General features: G+C 57.3%; 1 protein-coding gene across 1 annotated transcript; it reads left to right on the forward strand.

Annotated features, from left to right (window-relative positions):
• On the forward strand, positions 1 to 6458 carry TNFRSF13B (TNF receptor superfamily member 13B). The gene is made up of 5 exons (XM_086760160.1): positions 1 to 127; positions 2492 to 2632; positions 3666 to 3782; positions 4461 to 4691; positions 6184 to 6458. The coding sequence occupies exons 1-5, from the start codon at positions 1 to 3 to the stop codon at positions 6456 to 6458; spliced, it is 891 nt and encodes a 296-aa protein (XP_086616286.1).
• The last annotated feature ends 7712 nt before the right edge of the window (positions 6459 to 14170 follow it).

Consider the following 14170-nt stretch of genomic DNA (forward strand, 5'->3'; position numbering starts at 1 on the left):
ATGGCCCAGGCATTAATCAAATCTCCCTCTAATAATAAACCTCCCGAACAGCGCGCGGGCCCGGGGCTGGAGCTCGCAGTGCCATGGCGGGAGCCGAGGGGGACTAGACGCCGTGGGAGAGTCCAACGTGAGTTACCCCACGGAGGGGCTGTGCGGGGAGATGGGGGTGAGGGGCTTCTTGGTGCCAGGGCTCAGGGCCGCGGCGACGTTTCCAGAGTGCTGGCGGGGAGCGGAGGGTCTCCCCGGGCTCTTGCCGGAGGAGCAGAGCCACCACAAAGGGCTTCCACCCAGCTGAAGGCGATCAGTGCCACGGGGCTGGGGATGAAATGGTCGCTTCATGCTTCGGACGCGGCTGCAAAGCCCGGCTGCACCTCGCCAGGAGCACCACGTGTACGCTGAGGGTCCCCGGGGAAGGGAGCTCAGCCATCGGGCAGGACTTTTTTCCTAGATGGGGCCAAACGCCCGGCTTGGACCTGCCCTGGCAGCAAAGCCGCAGTGGGGAAGGAGCTGCCCAGCCTGCAGCCCCCCAGCTTTGACACAGCCCCGAATCTCCGCTTCCCGGGCAGCTATCCCGTGTGAAATCCCGCTGTAGCTCAAGGACAGCCAGGCTCACCAGCTTCCCCAGGGCTCGCCATTATCTGTGAGGGTCTTCTTTTTCTTCTCTTTGGGCACAAAAAAACCTTCAAAGATATCTGAGGAGAGCAGCGGCCTGAGCCTGGGGAATATCGATAGAAAGCAATTATTTAATTAAATAGCAATGTTAATTGAAGAACAGGGACTATAAGGCCATCATCCCCGTGCAGAGTGGATTTATCCCCGAGGATGGGAGGGTTTTACACGCGCTGCCCCGGGTAGGAGCCAGGTCACGGCAGGCAGCGAGGGAAGCCCGTCCTCAGCCCCTCGGCAGGGAAGGTGCTGTGCGGGCACAGCAGGACAGACGGATGTGCAACGCGCCCGGCTGCTGCGCGCTCCCAAGTGCTAGAGAGACGGAGAGACCCCCCACCGGAGCACAGGGGCTTTTCTGTATAAAAATCAAAGTTTGGCTTTGCAAGGGCTGCGGTGCAGCGGCTCCGGCTGAGGGAACGTGCAGCCTTTGGGCACGCGGAGGCCAGCGCCGTGCCGCAGCATCGCGGAATTTTAAACCTTTCCGGTTGTGTCAGCAGTGGCAGGAAACAGCTGTGGCTCCCCAGCAGGGCTCTGCAGAGGGATGCGGTCACCCACGAGCCCTCTCGGTCAGCAAACGGCGCATTTCCACCGCAGAGCCCTCGCGCTGGGTTAGCGCTTCCTGCAGTTGCCTGGTTGCGCCTGCCGCAGACCTCGTGCGCGGCACGGCATGGCACAGCACAGCACGGCACACCAGCAGGTACAGCTGAGCAGTGGGGGATCAGCAAGGGTATGGTCAGGGATGGAGACCATCACTTGGGTTGCCTTCAAGGCCAAACCCCACAGTGGCACAGGTGAGGCTGCGGAGATACAGAATCATGGAATCATGGAATGGTTTGGGTTGGAAGGGACAGTTAAAGCTCATCCAGTCCAACCCCCCTGCCAGGAGCAGGGACATCTCCAACCAGATCAGGTTGCTCAGAGCCCCGGCCAACCTGGCCTTGAACGTTTCCAGGGATGGGGCATCCACCGCCTCGCTGGGCCAGTGTCCCACCACCCTCAGCGTAAAAAAATTTCTTCCTTATGTTTGAATGCACCACCCAGAGACAGGGACGTGCACAAATATTTCAGCTGCTAATAAGTCAATGCTCATTAGCAAGCTAATTCTTTAAACTGTACGTTGTTGGCTAGATTCTTGTGCTGCTGGAGCCGATGCCTCGCTCCTGGGCCTTTGGCATCACACCCAGCGCACGCAGGCACAGGACGCACCGCGGCAGAGGACGATGGGACGAACGCGGGGACAAGAGCACGTCCACCTCCAAGTGTCCCGGCTGCCGCTGGCTAAACCAGCGCTTAAAGCTCTCCTAGAAAGATGTCCCTCCTGCCACTGCGTAGGGGAGTTTTACACATCAAACTCGGGTTTCGTTATGATGCCAGAACACCAAAGAGAGATACCAGAAATTACACACAGGATGGCACGAACCGCCCCGATGCCACAGGAGAGTTTCCAGAATTAAAAATTGTTTCAGAGGATGTTGCCAGTGCTCATTCTGGTTATATTTCTGTTATTTTCAGAAAAGCTTATACAGGCAGGAGAGGTTCCCAGTGCTCTCACTCCCGCAGGCAGCTGTGTGCATCCCCAGACCCTCAGGTGGCCCAGGGCCACCTAAAAGCCAGGGTGGTCTCCGTCCTGTCCCAGGAACCAGCATGGGACATACTCGTGTAGGGCTGTAATTTGAAGATCTTGCTCAGCCCGGAGCAGATTTTGCTGTGTGCTCCTGCCCAAGCCTAGCTCCAGGGCTGGGTCCCAGCCCCAGCCAAGGGACGAGGTGACCGCAGGGTGGCCCCGGGGCGGCCACCCCGTACCTACTCACCTCCCGTTCTGCAGCCATGGATGGGACACGCGTCGGGTGGGATGCCATGAACAACTGCACCGATCAGCAGTACTGGGACATCCTCGTCTGCCAGTGCATCCCCTGCAGCCTCGTATGCGGCCAGCCCAGAGTGAGGAGGTGTGCTGCCCTGTGCGGTGAGTGGCGGGCCCCCGGGCCGTCCCCGGACCGAGCAGGCAGCGACGGGGCAGAGCTGGGAGCGGGAATCAGGCCCTGGGATGAACCGCGGGGCAGGCTCCGAGCCAGCTCAGCTTGAGAGAGCTTCAAGCCAAAAATGCTGGAGAGCGTAACGGCTTCCCAGGGGTGGGATGGGTCTGGCAACAGCTCAGCACAGCCTAGGATCGGGTTTGCCCGTGTCTCTGCACCTCTCCTTTTTTGGGGTCACAGGGAGCCGTCCCAGAGCTGCAGCAACACCCATATCCCCCAGGGGAGACACCCCACCCTCCAAGGGCAGGGCCTCGAGAGACATCCCGCTCATGTGGATAATTATAAACTCAAGCTGTTTGCAAGACTGGACTGCAAGCCCTGTGCTGGGACAGGCACCAGGGTCCAGCGATAACAAGTGAGGAGGAGGAAGGGAGATGGATGCACTTTGCACCCAAACCTGTACACAACCCCGTGCGTGGCCCCGTCTCTCCCCGGCGAGCTGCAGTCTAGGACTGCTGCACCCTGTCCTCGGGCACAGGGGGCCCAGCTCCGCGTGCAGCGACGAGTCACGTCTCCCTGTTGAGGACAGCAGATGCCACCCCCGGGGTCCCGAGCCAGTGCTTGGGCAGGGTTTGGTGTGTCCCAAAAAGCCGTGCGAGCCCCAGAGCAGCAGTAGCTCCAAGAGCAGCAAGCAGGAGCTCGCTGCCAGAGGTGGGTACGGCTGCGTACGGTCCCCTCCCCGCGCAGCCGCCAGCGGATGTCTTTCCCCAGTATTCATCGCACGGCCAAACACCACCCCAAAACCCACGGACCTGTCATGTCGCCAGCCCCGGAGTGATTGTCAACGCTTACAGCAGCGTGCAGGTCTCGTCCTGCGCCAGTAGGAGCCTTCGGCGTGTTCAGAGCGGCCGCAGGCTCGTCCTCGTACGAACCCAAGCGCTGGGGGTGGTGGGAGGGTAGGATTTTGGGCGGGGGAGTAGGACGCGCTCAGGACACCGCGTTCACCTGCCGCCTCTCCCGCAGAGTCCATGGACTGCAACAAGAGAGCCGGCTTCTACTACGACAAGCTCCTCAACCGATGCATCAACTGCAGCACGCTCTGCGGGCAGCACCCGAAGCAATGCGCCCCGACCTGCGAGGGTAAGGCTGCGCACGCGAGGGGCGGCCGAGCGGGGACGGGGCAGGACTCCGCAGGGCCGGGCTGGAAGAGGAGCCAGGTTATGGGGTCAAAGCCAGGGAAGGGGCAGAAAGCTCCCCCTCCCCCCCGCCGTTCATCCTGGGGTATCGTGTGTTTGCGCGCTGCCGTTTCACCAGGACTGGGGAAGAGCACAGCAGGGCGGCTGTCTCTCTGTCTCTCTCTCTCTCTGTCTGTCTGTCTGTCTCTCTCTCTCCTGTTTTCTCCATTGCACAGGGCGTTTTCCGTTTCGCGTGTCGGGGTTTTACAGACCTGTCCTTCGGCCCGTCCAGCCAGGGGCAGGGTCAGCAGTCGCCTTTCCCACCTTGCTGGGCTGCCTCCAGCGCTCAGGGAGCGGGAGGGGAGGGGTTATTTCCCCTGAGATCTCCAAGTCCCACACTGGGCTTGAGAGGTGATGACTGGAGAAGGGAAGAGGGTGGGAATGAGGTGTGGGAAGGGATCTCCTCTACCTTGCCATGAAGAGAAATGCAAGCGACCGGAGGAGGTGCACAGCTGCTTTCCAATTCTTCCCAAGCAGAGTGCACAAGTGCTGTTAGCAGCTCCCTTCCCCTACCAAAAAGTCAATAGCGTGAGGCGCGTACCCGAGGGGTTTCTAAGCACACCCATCTCTGCCTGGCCCGCAGCGGGTGTCTTGGTGGCCACCCCGCCTCCGCCAGCCGCCCTGGTCACGGCCTCGCAGAAGACGTGCGTGGAGCAGGAGCCATGGCTGGTGGTGTACCTGCTGCTGGGGCTCTGCCTCTGCGCCCTCGTCTGCTCCCTGCTCCTGGGCTGGACCCACCTGCGGAGGAAGGGAGAGGTGGTCTCCTGCCAAGCCAGCGCTGGGACCTGCCACCGCAGGGAGGACTCCTCCAAAGGTGAGTGCTGGCTGAGGGGACGGGGAGGACGGGCTCCAAGACATCGCTGGGAGAGCCAGTTCATAAGAGGGGTGGGGAGAGAAAACAAACGACACGTAAGGCGGTTTAGTCTGAGCCTGGATGAGGAGAAGGGCTGAACCCCCAGGCCCAGATTCTCCACCATAACCCCCTTCTGGGTTACCGTCCTGCAAAGTCACAGGCGCGGCTTCCCACTGCCGCGCAGGGGCTGAGGGATGGACCCGCACCATCAGCCAGCAGCTCGCCAGCCGACGCCGAGCCGTGGAGAGGAGGAGTTGCAAAAAGGCAATCCTTCTCCAGAATGAACCACCTGCCCAAGGAAGACCCAGGGCTTCCGTGGCGGTTGCAGCGCTGGGTTCCTTCACTCGGGGCTGTGCCGGGGCAAACTGCTGCCTGGCAAGAGCCACGGTAACGCAGGCTCCTCACGCCTTGAAACTAGCTAATGATGCGGCCGGTCTGCGGAATTAACACGCAGCATCAAACCATAAATTTTTATCCCTGGAACCAGAGGGGCTTCACAAGTCTTTGCTTTCGGGAGAAAAGACAGGGAAAGGATAACGTGAACGTAGAACATAGAAAAGATGGCTTTATTCTCCATCCTCTTCTCCTCTCCTGCCTTTAAAAACAAAAAGGTCTGCCTACCTACTTACGTAAATACGTAAGGAAAGTAGAGGCTGAAAAGAGGTGGGAGGCCGAAAAGAAAGTAGAAGCCAAAAAGGGGTGGGAGGCCAAAAGGAAAGTAAAGGCCGAAAAGGGGTGGGAGGACAGAAAAAAATTAGAGACAGAGACGAGATGGGACACCAAGAGAAGGCTGGAGGCTGGTAGAAAAGTAGAAGCTGAATAGAGGCTGAGAGGGAGGCCGAGCAGGGGTTCCTGTGTCACCTCCAGGACACGTACTTACTCAAAGCCAGTCGTGCTGGACGTCAAAAACCCCAGCGAAGCAGCCCACGCGCTGGCGTGTGGCTCGGCGTCCCTCTCCAGCAGACCCATACTTCAAGCCGTTCCCGTCTGCGCTGGTCGAAGGACGCGGTGGCTTTCAACCTTCACTTTGAAGGGAGGCTGCTGGGTTCAAAGAGACTTACCACCTGCTTTCCAACAGCCCTCGGCCAACCTTGCTTAGCAGATCTCCGATGACAGAGCAGAGCTCTTGGACAGCTTGCGTCCAGCCCACAGAGCGCCCAGGGTCCCTCGAAGCAGCCATGGGCAGCCGGCCTGCCACGCGCACTCGCTGGAGCTCTGGCACCACGGCATTTGCCTGCGCCACATTTAACGAGAAGACCGTTTAGATGTAACGTCGCAAATATTACAATGGCTTTAGCCCAGCGCCGTGGCCTTTACCAAAGTGGTGGGAGGGGGATGTCCTCTCCAGTTCCAGGTCTGGCTCTTTATGGGCTCTAGAGAAGCACTGCGAAGCATTTCTTGGGTGAAAGGTGCTCCTAAAACGCTTCATCTAACACACGTGGTTTATTTGCAGACCGTCTGGTGGAAGCGGGCAGCGTTGGTGATGGATCTGCCAGCAGCAGGCTCCCAGAGCCGGTGGAAACCTGTGGGTTCTGCTTCCCTGGACATGGCTCCGCTGTACAGGAGACCAAATCATGCCACGTCCCGTCCCACCACGCAGGGGAAAGGGCTGTTCCCTCTCACACCGGGATATGCAGCACGGGAAGCGCCGGGGCCATTCCCAGCCCTGACAACGGCCACTTCAAAATCATATGTTCTCCTTCACAAGAGAAGACACCCATGGTGTGACCGCAGCGAATGTTCCTGCACAGGGTCAGAAAGGAGGGACGCTTCCTCTGCCCCCAGCACACGGCTGCTTCACCCTCCGTTCCCAGTGACCGCGGCAGCTTCTGCTGGCAGTCTCGGCCCGAGGGCTGCAGCCCACACAGCGCTGTTTTCTTCCGCTCAGGAAATGAAATTCCTGTTATTCTTGCGCACTCCCAGTGACAGAAGTCACTTCCCATTTCGCGATCTTCATCCTCTGACTTGACCTCTGCAGACTCCTCCGTGCATCCCAGTCATTGGGAGCGATGTCTCATTTTCATCCCGGTTCCACCATCAGCGACGCTTTGTCTCTGCGAAGGGTGTTGACGCAGAGCCAGGGCCAGACGGTGGTGTCCACCGGTCCCCGCGGAGAGCACACCTTTCCCTGCTCGAAAGCTTTACCGTGCAACACCAGTGCTTTACAGAGCCGTGGGCACCTCAGACCCAAGCTACTCGTGGAAGTTATAACGTCCGCTGAATGCCACCGCCGTGCTCTCCAGAGCGGCGTGCTTTCTGACTTTAACAGAAGTTCTTTCGCAGGACAGAAAATTTGTAAGGACACCACGTGGGAAGCTCCACTGCCAGCTTTCAACACTGCTTGGGAGGGGAGGACAGGTGACGGCGAGGCTTTGCCTTCTGACAGGACACAACGCTGCACGGGAGGAGCTGGGACGGGCACCAAAATCCCCGATGCAGTTGGGTTTAAATGTGAAAACTCTTCCAAGCCTGAGAACCTTCTAAAAGACTGAACTTATGTATGTTTGGTGTGCGTAACTCAAAATAGCTGCTAAAAGTGATGAACCAGCTAGACACAGCTGCTTTGAGGGAAGATTTTTATCTGAGCTGGCTTTGAAAGCTACCATGGAAAAATATGGGTTTCAACATGTAACTTGAAGTTCTCATTTTTACTAAAGGAATTTTTTACTTGGTGAGCAATCACTCTTGGTAGGAGCTCATCCCCTCCTCTTTCTCAAACTAGAGCTCCAGACTTGAAGGAATAAATCTGAGTCAATAAATCCACACACTGGCAGCCGGAGAAAGCATGAGCAGATAGTTATAACAGACTGTCCCCTCCGTGTCATGTATTTCTTTAGCTGTCAGTGCTTTCTTATCGCTAAAGAAGGCGTGACCTGGCGGGGGGGTGACCATGACAAAGCCAGTGCCACAAGCGATGGCCGGTCACAACGCAGAAAGGCATCAGGAGCACACGAAACCCGTTAGGAGTAGAAAGCGGAGGAGATGGTTTAAGGTGAGGACTGAGAGCCCATGCGTTGGTTGAGCAGCTGGTACGTGGGGCAAAGTTTTGCTGTCTTGAATTGCTCCAGGAACCAACCCGGCAGTTCTCCGTGTCGTTGTCCTTGTGGATTGCCTTATCTCTGCCCTCTGTTCAGCCAAGTCCTCGTCCCCCAGTAGAACGAGGGACGAGTTTTCTATTGCGCTGTGTTTGCATCCGAGGGGACAAAATAAGCCTTTTCAAAACAGAGATCTTATTTTACTCAGATGGGTCTCCTAGAGACGACAGATGAGCCCTGAAGGCCACCACCCCGCAGTGCGATGGGGAGAGCACTGGCCTTACCCACACACATGGAGAACAAAACACAGAGCCTGGCCACGGGCAAGCCGCTGGCCGGGTACAGCGACAGCGGCCGCTTCCGCTGGTGGGGCCTCCCCCAGACCTCTCTACCCGCTGAGCCTCTTGCACTCGCCACCTCCCATCCTCTCTTGGCACCCACAGTCCATGGGCCTCTCACCTTCCGTGCCTCCTCTACCTCCTGCTCTCTCAACCTGAAGAGCGTCTTGGTCTCCTTGCCAGCTCAGCCTCTCGCTCCCTCTTGGCATCTCCTCTCACACAGCCATCGCCCCTGGAGCCTCCAACTCCATTGCATCATCTGCCACGGCCTTAGCTCCTGTCATTTCCCTCCTGTGGCATCTGCTCCAAGAGCATCTGGTCTCATGCCATCAGCTCCTGTGGCCTCCTGCCCCACAGCCTCAGCTCCCATAGTCTCCGGCACCATGGCCCCAGATGCCACAGCATCATTAGCATCCCAGTTCCTCTCAAACTCCAAAAGTCTTTCACTGTGGCCTAGATGCATGCTCAGCCCCAACTCTTCCTCAGCCTCCCACTCCCTTCTGGCCTCAACCTTTCCTAGATCTGAACTGTTCCTTAGACTCGCACCCACTTTTGGCTGCCCACCTTACAAAGACTCAGCTTCCCTTAGACTCCCAAAGCCCTTTTTGGCCTCCCACCTCTGGCCAGCCTCAGCTGTCCCTCAGCCTCCCACCCCCTGCTCAGCCTCAACTCTTCCTCGACCTCCCACTCCCTTTCAGTCTCAACTACTTCCTGGCCTCCCACCCCTGCTCAGCCTCAACTCTGTCTTCCACTTCCTCTTCGCCTCTCACACTCTTTCAGACTCAACTCTTCCTTGAAGTCCCACTTTGCTCAGCCTCAACACTCAGTCTACGACTCCCTGCTGGCCTCCAATCTCTTTCTGGGCCTCCCACTGCTGCTCAGCCTCAACTCTCCCTTGGCCGCCCATCCATTCTTGGCCTCCCACCCCCTGCTCAGCCTCAACTCTTCCTGTGCTCTTCCTTGGCATCCCAGCTCCTCTTTGCCTCCCACCTCTGTTAAGCCTCAACACTTTCTCAGACTTCCTCAAAAAAGTAGAAGCTAAAACAGGGTGGGAGGCTGGGAAAAAAGGAGAAGCTGAGAGGAGGTGGCAGGCTGAGAAAAAAGCAGAGGCTGAAAGGGGGTGGGGGACTGAGAGGGCGTGGGAGGCTGGGAAAAAGTTAAGGCCAAGAAAGGCTGGAATGCAGAGACGGGATGGGAGGGTGGGGAAAAAAGTAGAGGCCAAGTAGGGCTGGGAGGCCCAAGACAAAAGTATAGGTCAAAACAGGGTGGGAGGCCAACAGAGTGTGGGAGGCTGCAAAAAAAGTAGAAGCCGAGATGGGGTGGGAGGCCGAAGGAAAAAGTAGGGGCTAAAAAAAGGCTGGGAGGCTAGGAAAAAGCTAGAGGGCAAGAGTGAGTGGGATGCCTAGAGGGGTTGGGAGGCTGATGAAAAAAGTAGAGGCCAAAACACAATGGAAGGCCAGGAAAAAAGACGAGGCTAAGTGAGAGTGGGAGGCAAGGAAAACAGTAGAGGCTGAGAGGGAGTGGGAGGCCTAAGAAAAAAGTAGAGGCCAAAAAAGGCTGAGAGGGGATGGGAGGCTGAGCAAGGGTGGGAGGCCAAGAGCAAGTGGGAGGCTGGTAGAAAAATAGAGGCCAAGAAGGGGTGGGAGGCTGGGAAAAAAGTAGAGACTGAGAGAAGGTGGGAGGCTGAGAGGGGGTGGGAGTGGCAGACAGAGAGAGTAGAGGCTGAGGAGAGATGGGAGGCCAAGAGGGGTTGTGGGAGGCTGAGAGAGAGTAGAAGCTGAGCAGGGGTGGGAGGCCAAGAGGGGTTGTGGGAGGCCGACTGAGAACAGAGTATGAGTAGAAGTTGGAAACTGAGATGGAGTGGGAGGCCAAGACTGGATAAAAGGTTGAAGAAAAATATAGAGGTCAAAATTAGGTGGGACACCTAGGAGGAATGGGAGGCTGAGAGAACAGTAGAAGCCAAGAGGAGGAGGGAGGCCCAAGAAAAAAGTAGAGGCCAAAAAGGGGTGGGAGGCCAAAAAGGGGTGGGAGGCTGAAGGAAAATTAGAGGCTGAAAAAGGGTGGGAGGCCGAAAAGGGGTGGGAGGCCAAAGGAAAAGTAGAGGCTGAACAGAGGTGGGAGGCTAAAGGAAAAGAAGAGGCCAAAAAGGGGTGGGAGGCTGGAAGAAAAGTAGAGACTGAAAAGGGGTGGGAGGCCGAAAAGGGGTGGGAGGCTGAAGGAAAAGTAGAGGCCGAACAGGGGTTGAAGGCCGAAAGAAAAGTAGAGACCAAAAAGGGATGGAAGGCCAAAGTAGAGGCCAAAAAGGCATGTGAGGCCGAAGGAAAAGTAGAGGCCAAAAGAAACGTAGAGGCCAAAAAGGGGTGGGAGGCTGAAGGAAAAGTAGAGGCTAAAAAGGGGTGGGAAGCCAAAAAGGGGTGGGAGGCCAAAAGAAAAGTAGAGGCCAAAAGAAAATTAGAGGCTGAAAAGGGGTGGGAGGCCAAAGGAAATGTAGAGGCCGAAAAGGGGTGGGAGGCCAAAAAAGGGGTGGGAGGCCAAAAAGGGGTGGGAGCCTGAAGGAAAAGTAGAGGCCGGACAGGGGTGGGAGGCCAAAAAGGGGTGGGAGGCTGAAGGAAAAGTAGAGGACGAACAGGGGTTGGAGGCCGAATAGGGGTGGGAGGCTGAAGGAAAAGTAGAGGCCAAAAAGGAGTGGGAGGCCGAATAGGGGTGGGAGGCTGAAGGAAAAGTAGAGGCCGAAGGAAAAGTAGAGGCCAAAAAGGGTTGAAGGCCAAAAAGGGGTGGGAGCCTGAAAAGGGGTCTGAGGCCGAAAGAAATGTAGAGGCCGAAAAGGGTTGGGAGGCCAAAAAGGGGTGGGAGGCTGAAGGAAAAGTAGAGGCTGAAAAGGGGTGGGAGGCCAAAAAGGGGTGGGAGGCTAAAGGAAAAGTAGAGGCCAAAAAGGAGTGGGAGGCCGAATAGGGGTGGGAGGCTGAAGGAAAAGTAGAGGCCGAAGGAAAAGTAGAGGCCAAAAAGGGTGGGAGGCCAAAAAGGGGTGGAAGGCCAAAAGAAAAGTAGAGGCCAAAAGAAAATTAGAGGCTGAAAAGGGGTGGGAGTCCAAAAAGGGGTGGGAGGACAAAGGAAATGTAGAGGCCGAAAAGGGGTGGGAGGCCAAAGGAAATGTAGAGGCCGAAAAGGGGTTGGAGGCCGAATAGGGGTGGGAGGCTGAAGGAAAAGGAGAGGCCGAAAAGGAGTGGGAGGCCGAAGAAAATGTAGAGGCTGAAGGAAAAGTAGAGGCCGGACAGGGCTGCGAGGCCGAAGGAAAAGTAGAGGCCGAATAGGGGTGGGAGGCCGAATAGGGGTGGGAGGCTGAAGGAAAATTAGAGGCCGAACAGGGGTGGGAGGCTGCAGGAAAAGTAGAGGCCGAAAAGGGGTGGGAGGCCGAAAAGGGGTGGGAGGCTGAAGGAAAAGTAGAGGCCAAAAAGGCGTGCGAGGCTGAAAGAAAAGTAGAGGCTGAAAAGGGGTGGGAGGCCAAAAAAATGTGGGAGGCTGCAGGAAAAGTAGAGGCTGAACAGGGGTGGGAGGCCAAAAGAAAAGTAGAGGCCAAATAGGGGTGGGAGGCCGAAATGGGTTGGGATGCTGATGGAGAAGTAGAGGCCAAAAAGGCATGCGAGGCTGAAAGAAAAGTAGAGGCTGAAGGAAAAGTAGGGACCGAAAAGGGGTGGGAGGCCAAAACGGGGTGTGAGGCTGAAGGCAAATTAGAGGCGGAACAGGGGTGGGAGGCTGAAGGAAAACTAGAGGCCGTGAGGAGGTTGGAGGTCAAAAAGGGGTGGGAAACCCAATAAAAAAGTGGAGGCCAAATAGGGGTGGGAGGACAGAAAAAAAAATTAGAGACAGAGACGCGATGGTAGACCAAGAATAGGCTGGAGGCTGGTAGAAAAGTAGAGGCCGAGAGGGGGTGGGAGGCCAAGCGATAACAGAGGCTGAGCAGAGGTAGGAGGCTGAGAGGGAGGCCAAGCAGCGGGGACAGAAGGAACTGAACACGTGCCCCCGGTTTTGCCGGGAGGGTGTCTCTCGAGGATCGGGAAGCATCCACCGTTCAAGTGAGAAGGCTTTTAGGAAGCTTTTAGGAAGCGTTGGTGCCAGCCAGCCCTGCGTGGCACCGGCACCGGCTCCCGCTCCAGCCGGCCCAGGCGGCCACTCGCCTCCCTGCCCGTGCTGGGCTGCCGCCGTCCCTCGCGTCACCGCGCCGCCCCACGTCCCACGCGCTGGGGAGAACGCTCATCAGAAGGCAGCGATGGGCGAGAGGGGAGCGTTCCTGAGCAGCGCAGCGCGGAGAACGCCACACGGGCTCCCAGGTACAACCCTCAGCTGCCGGAGAACCAAGAGGGATCGACAGATTTGGTGTCGCTTCAGCAGCCGCTGGCCAACCCTGCAGCCATCGCTCGGAGTATCGCAGGGACCGCGCAAGCAGGGGCCACCAGCAGCTGCAGCCGCGATGAATTCAACTCCACGGAATTACAGGAACTGCTTTTGGGCCAGAGCATCCGCTTGGGGGTTTAATAAATTCTCACATTTCTGCTTTTGCCCAGGTTTTCATCAGGCACCAGCATCAAGCAAAGCTTTCTCTCTAGCAAAGCAGCTGAGGGACAAGAAAATATTTACTGAAAGCCACTTGTGGCTCCTTCTGCGCCCCAGGCAGAGCCGTGTTCGTGGCAGGCAGGCACAGAACACACGCCCCGCGTGAGCCTGCATCACCGCACCAGTCCTCGTTCCCAGTCTTTTCCGCAGATGCTTCCTTGCAACGGATCAAGCAGTGCCGATACAAAACCGTACCTCAAAATAACCAAGCCAAGCCCAAACTGCTCCTCGGAACGAAGCGGGTCAGCAGCTGAAGCAGCAGAGCCGTCGCTCGTGGAGGCGGCAGCCCTTCGCCGCTGTCTGCCGGCACGTTCGGGAGGCGGAACTTCATCGGCCCTTCGTTAGCGCCTTGCCGCACAATGCAGCGTTTTGTGGTCAGCGTTTTCCGAAAGGTGACGTTAAGAGAGTCCAGCACAGAGAAACCTCCCGGTGCCGCAGGGAACAAACCCCGGTCCGAGCTGCGTGGCCATTTCTGAAGAGACGAAGGGCGAGAGAAGCACCGTGAGGGGCAGCGCTGCTCGTGCCGCAGCAGCTGTTCTTCCATTTTTGTGGAGGGGAAACGCGCTCTCCTCCTCTAGCAACCTGTGCTGATTTACTGTTACTGGAAATAGAAACGTGCCTGGTACGACGCAGCGAGAGACACAGCGGGTGGGATGGGGGGAGGAAGAAAAGAATAAGACCTTTTGCTACACCAGGAATTCTGCTTTCGAAACCAGAACCAGAGCACTGAAGTCTCCCACTGAAAACCATCTGTGCCGGTGCAGTTGCGCAGAGCACAGCTCTCTTCACCAGCCTTAGAGGGTGGGGAAAAAAAAAAAAAAAAAATTAAGGCTGATTTATACAGCTGGCCTCATCCCTAAACAATTTGTTTCTACAGGATTAACAAAACAGACGGCATCAGCTCCGGCGGCCAAGCGCGTGCTAGTGGAAAGGAGAATTAATTTGTTCAGGCTCCAGCGTCAAAAAAGCAGCCAGCGGCTCGGAGCTCGGCATCACAAAGCGAAGGCATCCCCGCACCGCGAAGCCATCTGCCGCGCGGTGGCACTCCTCCTCCAGCAACAGGACAAGGTGGGGACGCCAACTGCAGCAGCCCTGGGAATAACGAAAGGCTGATTCTTGCCTTCCCCTGCAAAGCCTGCTGCATTATTAAAAGGCAGCAGAAAGCGTCGTCAGGCATCCGCACGGCAGCGTGCCCGGCTCGGGGAGGGGGGCCCCCCTTTCCCGCGGGTGTGCCCTTCATCTGCATTTCTCCAGCCATTTTTCATTTGCGACAGGACCGCTCAGGTTAAATCCTGCGGCACCCAATTACAACTGAAAATTATTTCGAGCATGACGAGAGGGAAAGGCAGGTTACACCACCAGCGTTCGCTGTCGCTTCTGCAGAAATCAGGCTGCCCGGGTAACGCCCCCACCGTACGGCGCATTTTCTGTCCCATTCAAGGTGCTTCGATGAGTC

Source organism: Chlamydotis macqueenii, chromosome 15, assembly GCF_036417535.1.
Source record: "Chlamydotis macqueenii isolate bChlMac1 chromosome 15, bChlMac1.mat, whole genome shotgun sequence".
NCBI classification, from domain to species: Eukaryota; Metazoa; Chordata; class Aves; order Otidiformes; family Otididae; genus Chlamydotis; species Chlamydotis macqueenii.

Excerpts from the sequence above, each read along its gene's own strand:
- TNFRSF13B (XM_086760160.1), top strand. The coding sequence starts at position 1 with ATGGCCCAGGCATTAATCAAATCTCCCTCTAATAATAAACCTCCCGAA. Across the intron at positions 2,633-3,665 it reads GAGGTGTGCTGCCCTGTGCG|AGTCCATGGACTGCAACAAG; the intron begins GTGAGTGGCGGG and ends CCTCTCCCGCAG. Across the intron at positions 4,692-6,183 it reads CAGGGAGGACTCCTCCAAAG|ACCGTCTGGTGGAAGCGGGC; the intron begins GTGAGTGCTGGC and ends GTTTATTTGCAG.